Source organism: Centrocercus urophasianus, unplaced genomic scaffold, assembly GCF_019232065.1.
Source record: "Centrocercus urophasianus isolate 14NV4802_14NV808 unplaced genomic scaffold, USGS_Curo_1.0 seq_532, whole genome shotgun sequence".
NCBI lineage: Eukaryota > Metazoa > Chordata > Aves > Galliformes > Phasianidae > Centrocercus > Centrocercus urophasianus.
The window spans coordinates 12,433-23,945 of NW_024885125.1; the positions used below are offsets into that span (position 1 = coordinate 12,433).

General features: G+C 41.7%; 1 protein-coding gene across 1 annotated transcript; it reads right to left on the reverse strand.

Annotated features, from left to right (window-relative positions):
• Positions 1-6,553: 6,553 nt before the first annotated feature.
• On the reverse strand, positions 6,554-9,646 carry PSCA (prostate stem cell antigen). Its single transcript, XM_042835537.1, has 3 exons — positions 9,595-9,646; positions 7,577-7,681; positions 6,554-6,765 (listed from the first exon to the last, which is right to left on the reverse strand). The coding sequence occupies exons 1-3, from the start codon at positions 9,644-9,646 to the stop codon at positions 6,554-6,556; spliced, it is 369 nt and encodes a 122-aa protein (XP_042691471.1).
• Positions 9,647-11,513: the final 1,867 nt, after the last annotated feature.

Consider the following 11,513-nt stretch of genomic DNA (forward strand, 5'->3'; position numbering starts at 1 on the left):
GCTGCTTCTATTCAGCATGGCTTTTAGTCACTGTAGTTGAATAGGTATCAAAAAAGCTAGTCTCTCTGTGAGCATTGGTATTTCAAGTGGGATGAATGCTTTTCTCTTTGTTATAAAAACAGAGGATGTTACAGTCAGATATTTTACAATTTCTTCATGAATTGGTCTGTGGAAGCAAACATATCCCCTTACTACACGGTAGAATGTGAGTTTAAAAGATGCAGCTGTGTGCAAATCCAGAGCAGAAGACACAAATAGGATTGACAGAAGGTGCGTGTGACACCATGGATATAATTCTTCGCAGTCACTCAGGTAGATGGATGACTGCATGCAAATAACATACTAAACATAATAATAAATCATCACGTAGTGAACCCTGAAGAAAACAACTCCCTTTCCTGGCCATCACTACACTTTTACTTGCCTGTCCTGGGTGAAGCCCTCATTCCCCAAATTCCTTCAAGATCAGATAGTATCTCTAATGAAAATAACAAGCAGAGTGAAACATTTTTGCTTCCTGATGCAGACCCTTACCAATCATCTTTGCATCATCAGAGAAGGTGTATGGAAGGTGATGTATTGTAGTGGACTGTCAAGGGAAGTAGTGGAATCACTGTCCCATGAAGTTTTCAAGAGAAGACTGGATGTTACACTGAGTGATGTGGTTTAGTGGGCATGGTGATGATGAGTTGAAGGTTAGATTAAATGATCTCAGTGGTCTTTCCCAATGTTAATGACTCTTTGATTCTTGATGAAGCACTCAAATTAATCTGAGTATGGAAAGCCAGGGGCTAGGCCACGGTGCCTCTGATTCACATGGAGAAGCACTGGGAGAGCTGAATTTGTGCTCATGAAGGGCACTATGGCTGTTTCAGTGGGGGTGGTAAACACAGATGGAGGATTCAGAATCTGTCACAGGCACATAGAATTGTAGAATCACAGAATGGCTTAGGATGAAAGGAATCTTGAAGACCATCTCATTCCCATCGCAATGCCAATGGCAGGGATGCCAACCACTTAATCAGGCACTAGATTAGGTTGCCCAGGTTCCCATAGAAACTGGTCTACACAGAATCATAGAATAATGGAATCCTTAGCGTTGGAAGAGACCTCTGAGGCCATCTAATCCAACTCCTCTGTAATGAACAGGGACACCACATCTAGATCAGCTGCCCAGAGCCTTATCCAGCCTCACCTTGAAAGTCTCCAGGGATGGGGCAATAACTACAATACTAGGTAACCTGTTTCAGTGCCTCACCTCCCACATAGCAAGAGGTGTTTTAATGAACTGCTAAATTTGTAGCGTGATGCCTACATAATATGGGCTTGTGGATGCAAATCAGAGAAATTCTGTGAAGAGCAGATCAGGACTGCAGCAGGAGTTGTGGATTGTGAATATCAGTGAGTGAAGATGTGGATTGAGAGGACGAATGGGTGCAGCAAGTTTGCAAGGAGTTTTGTTGTTTAACTTAGAAGGGCATCAGCAGAGCTGAAAGTAAGCTGAAACTGCCACACAGTTGTTATGTGACAGGGTGGGATTGGGATGAGTCAAGATGGCATGGCATGAGCGTGGCTCCACCAGCCTTGCCCAGCCAGCCTTGCCCAGGGTGAGTGACAGGTGCAGTTACTTGAGGGATGTTCTGCAATAAAAGGGTTGGTCTTTTGATTGTTTTTATGACTGCAAGAGCATGGTTAACTGCAGGCTCTTCCTCAGTCTTTTCAAACCATGAAAAGCCTGGTTGCACAACAGTTTCTGCATAATTGGGAACAGGAATGTGGCTGTGCAGGGTGGGTGGGTAGCGGGTAGTTCTCTGGCTCTGTTAGCTAGCTGACTGTTCTGGCTTATTTTTAGCTTACTTCTCTCTGCTGGCCCCATTAAAGTCACTCTCTGTGCATCTCTTGATAGACTGGACCTGATAACATCTGTAGAAGATAGAGATATGGAGAGGCTGTGTAATTTGCCCTGGGCCACAAAAGAAATGTGGAGCATTGCAAGGAACTGCTGGTCCTTAAACAGGGATTTTTTTTTAATATCATCAAATGTTTTTAACCAGCTGCTGTAAATTGGGTTGAATTCAAGGGGCCTTGGTGACACTTTTAGAATCAGGTGCATATACTGGGTGTTAATGCTGCTGGGCCATAGGAAATGCTGTATGCTCTAATCCCTATCCACAGAGATAATGAGGACTAGTAACACTACTAGCAGCAAATACAACACCACAGCAATAATCCAAGAAACACTTTTATTTTGCTCAAAATGCACATTTGTAATGCTTCCTACCATAGAAGATATGCCAAAGCAGTCACTCTGGGTCAGATTTGCTTGACCTTTCCTATATTTGAGAGATAAGAAACAATCCAGTTTATTGTGCAACTGCTTATTATTTAAGCCAGTGATCCTGGAAGTTTAGGAATCTCTTGTATACATGATAGATTAAGTTCCTTAAAGAGACTGTAAGCTTCAGGCCTCTTGGTAAGTGTGTAAAAGAAAGTGTGTAAAAGATAGGAGAAAAACTGATAGCACTGCTTAGCCAGCAATGTCAAGAAACAACTTTTACGGGTGAATAAAAAATAGCCTTGTTTTTCAAATAAATGTTATTCTTGATCCAGCAAACAGCTCTCAACCCATTTTCCCAGTGCAAATTGACCTTCAGCCAAAGGCTTGTGGAGTTGTAAGATGCCACGAACTAAGCACAGGGCTGGAAGAGGCTGCAGGAGGGAACAAGTCCTGTTTGTGTTTATTAGGGGTTTACAAGGAAGAAGGGGAAGCTAGGCTTTCTGCCAACCTGCATTCATGGGACCTAAAAAGGCAGACCTCTTTCTGGTCCTGCCCTTGACCCAGCCCAGCTTTTGACTTGTGGGTGAGTCATTTTTCCACTTTACTGTGCCACCTCCTAGTCCTTCCCAGAATTTAGCAGCTTGTTTTTAAGGCTGTCTGTTGGTGACCTGAATGGAAAAGGAAGTGCATTATTGCAAGTGCTGTTCCAGGACATATCAAGCAGCAGGGAGGTCTACCAGTGCACCACATTATTTCTGTAGGTGCTTCCTACACTTCTATTTACTGCCTCCATCCCAGGCACAGCCTATTGCATTTACACCTTCTTCATATTAAGCTACCTAATCCCTACCCTTATGCTAGGTTAGATATTAGGAAAAAATTCTTCTCTAAAAAAGTTGTACTACACTGGAATAGGCTGTCCAAGAAGATGGTGGAGTCACTGTCCCATGTGGTTTTCAAGAAAAGAGTGCATGTCACAGTGAGTGATGTGTTTTAGTGGGCATGGTAGGGATGGGCTGATGGTTGGACTTGATGATCTCAGTGGTCCTTTCCAACCTTAATGATTCTATAGTTCTGTTATTCTGTGTTTACATATAAAAACTCCAGATGTATCCCTAGAGAGAAAAATAACTCAGTTGTCAATCATGTACTCTTTTCCAGAATATGTACAAAGAGAAAACTGGGAGGAAAAATAGTTCTCTCAGCCTGTAGAATACAGACATAAGGTTTCAACCAGTAGAACCTCTTGGCTCCATCAAGAAAATCCTAAGCTTCCCTGTGCCTCCACAAAACAGATATCAGTGCTACATGGGATCATAGAATCACTCAGGTTGAAAAAGACCTTAAAACTCATCAAGTCCAACCAACCCATCCAATCAAACCAATCAGTGTGCTATAACGCAGATAAACCACACTCCCTCATAGATTTTGACACAGAGAAAATAAATACCGGAGAATATTTTATTCATTCAGTTTTTGACTTCTCCAGTAACTGCAGTTTGGTCAAAGAGGCTGCATCTCACCAAACATCAAGAATCTGGCTAACATATTTTGACCATTTCCAGACAGCTGAAATCCCAGTCTTCACAAAAAGGCTATCACAGTCATACAGACTCCAGGGAATAGTCTCTGGATGTAGACATTTCTGACTACCTGGGAATTATTTGAGAAAGTGGGCATGGGAGTAGTAGTGTATTAAGGATCCTTTTACACAAAGATGAGCCTCTGGGCTAGAGAGATCATGAAGCTAGTTGTCCACACAGAAAGCAGTCTGGCTGGGGTGTGTATAGATGGATAACCCTGCTTTCCAGTCTCTTAGACTCTGGAGGCTTGGAAAAAGACAAAAAAAATACCAAAAAAACAACCAAGCCACCTCACCTACTCCATATCCTTGCTCTGCTGATAATGAGACAGGCATCTTAGGGGGAAGATGGTTCATTTCAGTTTATTTTGGGGAAACCCCTTCCCTGCTTCCTACAATTAGCAGCTTGTCAACATCTTATAACCAAAGATTTATGTGTTTTTCTCTTTCACAACAGCAGACAGTGTCGTAATCTTCTGACATCTCTCTGACCTCATCCAAAATTTGATGCTGACCCTTATCCCACAGCTATGTGTGATCTGGTCAACCCTTGATGACTCACCTCTACCAGGTTGATGTTTTTTTCTTATTTCATTCTGTGGCTCTGCACATCCTTTGCAGTTCCAGGAATTCTTTTGTTCCTTTGTTGTATATTGGGAAGAGGAACATGTGTTTTATTCTCCAAAATTCATTCAATGATGGGTGGGCTTCTGAACACCCTGATCTATCTGTAGATGTCCTTTTTCATTGCAGGAGGGTTGGACTAGATGACCTTTAAAGGTTCCTTCCAACTCTAAAGATTCTATGATTCTATGATTTCTAACTTGTTTTTCAGATCTCTACACACATAAGGTTTGGAGGCCTTATTGGAGAGTTTCTTGCAGACAGTTTTGCCTAATGCTGTAGAAGTTATCCCAGTGCAAGATGAGAACACTTGAGTTTATAAAATAACCTACATGGGGAGGGCAAGTTATATAATATAGAATCCGTAACTGTAGAGAGAGGCTATAACTGTATATGAGTGAAGATAAAACTGTACAGCCTGCCTTGCACACAGACACTTTACTGCTACCACTGACTGAGAGAGTTTGAAATGATTTTCCATGTATTTGGGTCTTATATGTTGAATCTTTTGTGAAGAAGGAAATTTTTGTGAATTTTGTAAAAGGGAAGTGTACTCTGTTGATATCCTCAGGGCCTCAACAAACTTTCAGGGAACACAATTCCTATCCTAATTTTCTGTTCCCCTATACCTCAGGAGAAGTGGAAACAGCTTCATTCCTTTATTTATCTCCACTGCTCTTCTTTTCCTTAATATCACACAATCACACAATCACAGAATGGCCAGGGTTGGAAAGGACATCAAGGATCATGAATCTCCAACCCCAATGCCACATGCAGGGCCACCAACCTCCACATTTAATATGAGACCAGGCTGCCCAAGGCCCCATCCAATCTGGCCTTGAAGACCTCTATGGATGGGGCAATATTTTCATTTTTTCACCACACTTGTATCCTCCTCATTCTAACCAACCATATCCAACATAGGGTGCATCTGGTTATGTGACCCAAACATTAGGCTGAACTACAAAATCAAGATGCTTAGAGGGGAAAATGAAACCTCTATTGTTTTATTTCTCCACCCTTCCTTCAAAACTAGGCTTTGAAATCAGCACTTTTTCAACCTTGTGGCAGAATCTGTGTGCCAGGCTGTGGCATGACAAATGGATCAGGGTGGAACTTAGAGAAGAAAGCTTGAGAATGTTTTGTTGGGACATGAAAGCTTTTAGAGGATGCCACTGCCAACCACGATACCTTTGGCCATCATGAAGATGTGCAGGCAATTGCAGAATTTGCAGGCAATCTTAGGTCGCACATAGATTAACCAGGACACACTAAGGACATATTTTTCACTCCAACAGTTACTGCCCACAGTGATGATCTGGCTATCTGGCTGTGCAGTCCTGCCCACCATCCCAAGGATCCTACAGCTGTGGGATTATGAGTGACCATATGCACATGGAGCAGGGAAGGTGAGCAATGTTTTTGTCCTGTGTGGTAACCAACAAGGTGCAGGATTGTGGGATCTCTTGGCTGGAAGCAAGTTTCTCTTTAGATATTTGCTCTTTGTGGGTCTTCTTAGGTTATATACACTCTAGAGTTTGTCATTAATCAGAGCCCCTCAAGATTTGGAGCTATGGATGCCAACTCTATTCTGATGTGTAATGGCATGAAATCATATAATAGAATCATAGAATGATTAAGGAGAAGATCATCTAGTCCAACCACCAACCCCTCGCCATGCCCACTAAGCCATGTCCCTAATCTCTCGGCATCTCTCAACACACGTCATTACATAGCAATTAACAAGGTTGAACAATCACCAGATATACAACACACCCAACTGTTGTGTGCAGGAATACATAGGTAAGTGATATACATGCAATGCACTCACACTGGATTCAGAAATTAGTATATTTTATTTTCGGTGGATTGCACACACACACGCTTTCTCATCTAGCAGCAACACAGCAGTACAACAACAGTAATAAAGAAGCTATCATAAGGCAAAGATCTGCCATCAGCTCCAAAGATGCTGTATGCCCAACACACCAAATTGCATCTGGCTACAATTCCCATCGTAACAGGGGTGCTTCAAGACTTTCTGTGGTCACAGGAGCTCTCTTTCCTCTTCACAGTCTGTTGTTCAGGAAGGTCAAGAGCACACTGGCTGTTATCCCTGCTGCCATTCCATAGCTGCTCCTCACACTTCCTGCTGCATTGACATTGCAGAGGTTGCTGGTGCAGCAGGAGACATTCCTGTTGCCCACTTTGAAATCTTGATAGTCTTCTTGACATGTTGCCTCACAGCCCTTGCTGATGATGCTGAAGAACCCTATCACCCCTGAAAAGAAGACAGGACCATTACTCCAAGGACTCAATGAAATATTATCCCAGCCAAGGTTCGTGAAGCTATAAACTTAACGATTTCCCTTATAAGAAAAACTTCTTACTATTAAGGAAGAAAAAAAAAGAGGGACATTTGTATATGTTATTCATAATATCATGTGCTTAACCACTAGTGCCCTGCTCTGCTATGTGCTAAACAAAGCAGTTGTGCTCTCTTGAGATTTTTTCCAGACTCTGGCACTGCACTGAGCATAGTGCTTATTATTTCACATGATCCATTGGTAAACACTGAGGAATTTAAGAGATACAAGAAGTATGTGCCTTTTGAATCACACCCTTACAGCCAGTGAGAGGAGAAGATTTGAACTTAGAATCATAGAATCATTAAGGTTGGAAAAGACCTCTAAGATCATCAAGTTCAACAGTCATGCCATCAACACCATGGCCAATAAATCATGTCTCTAAATTTGTTTCAGCCACAGGTGTAATAACATTCTTCTTTCTGTGGGAGGGGAATATTTGCCAACACTACTACTAAGGCACTTAAAATCGATGACAGCACTAGCTATCACCAAGGGACAAAGATTATTTTTCTGTCACTTTTACCTAAACTAGAACTTTTCTGAAAGCTTTACATCATCCCTTTCTCACCAAATAATTTTTGGGGACGGATGCTGAGCTTTGCGGGCCCATACCATCTGATGTATGTAGAATTGGTGGGGCAGACATGGACACCTGAGATTGAGACCATGCCAGTCTCCAATAACAATCCATTCCCCATGCTGTCCACCCCCTCTTTGCCTTACTGATTACATCTGTCTTGCACACTTCATTTTCCTTGCAGTTCATTGATTCCTGACAGTTGCTGTTGCTGAGTTTTGACTTGCAGCTGTAGCATTGCAAAGAAGAACCTGCAAAAGACCAAGAGATGTTATAACAAAAATCCATTTGAAGCTCTCCAGGTAACCAAATCTAATGCGTGCACTGGGAAATAGGATCATTTTTGTGAATGCTCAAAGGAAGACACTACCTCTGTTATTGGGAAAACAGCATTTTTTTACATTTTTGCTTTGAGGATGTCCTACTTGCTTGAGGTGAGAGGAAAATCTAGTAGGTGGTGGAGTGGTTTCAGATGTAGGTAGTGCACTGAGGATGCAAGAAAGCAGTTGAAGGAGATGAAGCAAATGGGAAGGAGACTCAGTCATCAGTCAACGGGAAGGAGACTATTCCTTCCTCAGCATTTGAGATGCCCAGCACAGTTCCTCTCAGGAATGGGATTATTGTGATATTCCCACCTTGTGAACTGAGCAGAGATGGAAGGATGAAGTTCCCAGAAGGGTTGGTCAATGTTGTTTGTCTTCCTCTATAGACAGGAGGGTTGTACACAAAAGCCTTAGGTGAGGCACAGTGGTCAGGGTTGGGACAAATGGAGAAAGCCCAAAGAAGGAGAAGGTAAGGAAGGAACAGAGCAGGAGATTTTAAAGATTTCTTTCAGCTCGTTTTCTCAGTTTGATCAACCTGTGATACCTATTATCCAATAGTACCTCTTAGAAAACAGAATCTCACAACCAGATTGCCACATGTTCCCATCCCCTCATGGACATGTCCATCTCTCTGTGACCCAGCTCAACATTGTTAACATGTGTGGAGGCAGAGGTCAAGCAAAGGCAGAATAAGCATTGCAGTTTACAAATGCCTAGCCCGAATGAAAAGTAGTCCCCCAAGGAGTGAGAGCATGGTGCAATTACCCATTCCTATTACCCACCCATGCCCCAAGGCACAACTGAAGCTTTGCAGATTTGCTAATATGCTGTGAATGTGTGTATGTACCTTAACTCCTTGACTGCCAGGCTTGTCTCATGATTTCTTCAACACCCTAATGCCTGAAATACTCTTTTAAGACGCAGACAAGCCATAATTAGAAATGAGTGCTATTCAGAGCAGAACAGATTTGAAACAAGAAGAGATTTTATGTACTTGGTCTCATGTCCAAGTTGTTCTGACATAAATGTCTGATTCAGCAAATAGTCAAATCCCAGCTTAAATCTAGTGCTACAACTTACTGTCACATTTATCTATTAGTGCAGCAAAAAGTCACGTTTCAGAGCAACTTTATGGAAGATGGCAGAGGAGATGGTCTGTACGAACAGCTTCTCAGCCTATTTCTTAACCACCCTTTGCTTTTTGAGACAAGCTTCTGTTCAGATCTACTTCTTCTCTACTAATAGGAAGAGCTGTTTTTAAATCACACATTTTTCTCAGGTCAGACCAGAAAAGTTTCAAATCTGCTTTGCCTGTATCCCACCCATTCAGTCTAGAAAATGACATTCTGTGGTATTCTCTCATTTTCTCTTCTCCTTTCTAACCCACAACTTGTGTAGCATCAGAAGCTACTTTTAAAATGAGTAAGAAAACAAGTGGGAACAAAAACACAGCAGAAATGTTGTGGTGGTCCAATTAAATAGGATGGGAAGAAGAAGAATCTCAAAAGCAAAGCAAAGCAAAGCAAAATAAAACAACAATATCAAACAGTGTGGTCTAACTTTAGTAATTTTGATTTCAGTTAAATTCAAGGATTTTTTCTTTCCCAGTTAAATTCCAAATTTTTTAAGATGTATCTTGCCTAGAAGCTGATCTATCCATACTAGGATCACACCAGTACCAGGGAGGAACTGTGTTTTCCCCTGCAACACACGAGACACTCCATCAAAAAGCAAACATCTTATGACAACTGGACCAGTATTTTCCCCCTCAGTATCAAAACCCATAACACATCTTTTCTTCCAGTTGATGATCTGCTGGAGATGATGGAGATCTATCTTACCTGGGTCAGTGCACAGGACGACTGCCAGCAGGAGGACGAAGAAAACCTTCATTTTGGGATTGCCTCCCTTGTGCTGAATATGAGTTATTTCCTCGTGGGGCACTTTATATGCTGTGGGAGGCAGCAATTGTGCATGCCCAGATTACCGTGTGAAGGCACCTGAGCAGGATTGTATGCTGGACCCAAGGGAGGGGTTTGGTTGTGATGGTGATATTTGCTTTAGGTGCCTCTCCTATCTGACTGTAACTTTCCTAGCTACCAACAAACAGCTCCGCTCCACTACTATGCACTTTCCTTCCCTCCCACCCTTGGATAAAATGTTCATGAGCGGAAAAAACCCTCAAATTCTTTAGAACAAGACTGGCCTTATGCATCTCCCTGGGGAGAGCAAGGCTGTGGTTACGCCCTGGGAACAGGGCTTTCCACCCCCATTACTACCCTGAGTGGAGCCATTATGTTCAAATCAAGCACAAATTGTTGTTTTTTTAATAAACACCTCCAGCTATTTATTTGTATTAGTGTCTCTATGTGACACCACTGTCATGTGGTAGCAAGGTATTCTGGCAAATCACAATATGTAGGCCTCTTCCACATAACTGCGTGCTCACATATATTTATTTGGGTGCACTGTTTATGATCTAGTAAAAGACTATGCCCAATTCATTTTTTTAAATCAAAGAGACCTTCTGATAACTTTCTCTAGTATTATGCTTATCTCCACATCATAAGCACTATGGCATGCCTTTGTCGAGTAGTGGTTGGGTACAGCTGAACTCCTACCTGAGTGTACTGTAAATAATCCTGGCTTGTTATAGAAATGGAATTTCCCACCACAGATCCAGGTGAGTTCAACCACATTCCAACCTGAAACATGACTGTTTTCTTTGGTGAGTTGATGAGACTTCTGTCTGTCATATTCTTTGTCCACTGCTCAGTGTGGAAGAGCACAAAACAAAACAAAAAATCTCTTCTTTTAAGCTCAGTATTCTGTCATTTCTTGCTTTACTTTTTAAATCTCAGTAGCATAGGTTTTGTAGCAACAGCTTTCAGAGACTCCTTAGAAACATCAAGTGGCTTGGGTTGGAAGGTACCTCTAATACCATCTAGTTCCAGTCCCTGCTGCTGGCAGGGTTGCCAACCACTAAATCAGATCAAGTTGATCAGAGCCCCATCCAACCTGTCTTTACTGCACACAATGCAGCTCTTATGCACACAAGACACCCCTTCAAAGACAAGAGAAGGCGTGTTTTTGTGTTGGTGAATATGTGATCTCCATCAAAGGCTGAGAAGGAAGATCAGGTCAACCAACATAACTCTACTAATGTTAGTGGCGCCACTCTGAGTTACACCAGTGGTGAATCCAATGCAGGAGATGGTTTTGCAGATCTTGAGTGCTCCTCCGTGAACTCCTGAACTTGAAAGCAAACAAATGAACAAGTATACCAAAGAAGCCAACCAAACAAACATAATATTTTAAAAATCCCTTAACATTCTTTTTGTGCCTATTGCCTTTTGTTTCATTGTCTTTTTATTTATTATACATAAATTTCTATGGAATAACTTGATAAAAAATGAGTAATATGCTTTCAGGCTCCGGTGTACCTGACTTAGAGATATTTAAGGCTGATTTTTATTTTAACTACTTATGGTTGCCCCTGTAGTGTCTGGTTCCTTGTGCTAGACAAAAAGGGAGTCAAGGGGAGTAGAAAACCTAATAAAATCCACCCAGGTCTGGAATTATTGTTATTATTATTATTTAATGTTTGCATACACTTATATCAGTTGTAGCTTTTCACTCTTTTTTGAACTTTTATATGCAGTTCCTGCTTGACTCCTGAAGATGGCAAACATGCCCCGTTGTTGTTTTTATACATACATTAACACTCACTTGCCCATAGGATTGTATGTACATAGTATTT

What these genes read in the sequence shown, in the direction of transcription:
- PSCA (XM_042835537.1), bottom strand. Translation starts at nt 9,646, where the DNA reads ATGAAGGTTTTCTTCGTCCTCCTGCTGGCAGTCGTCCTGTGCACTGAC. An exon ending in CGTCCTGTGCACTGACCCAG is followed by an intron (nt 7,682 to 9,594) that starts GTAAGATAGATC and finishes GGTCTTTTGCAG; the next exon opens with GTTCTTCTTTGCAATGCTAC. An exon ending in GTGCAAGACAGATGTAATCA is followed by an intron (nt 6,766 to 7,576) that starts GTAAGGCAAAGA and finishes TCTTCTTTTCAG; the next exon opens with GGGTGATAGGGTTCTTCAGC.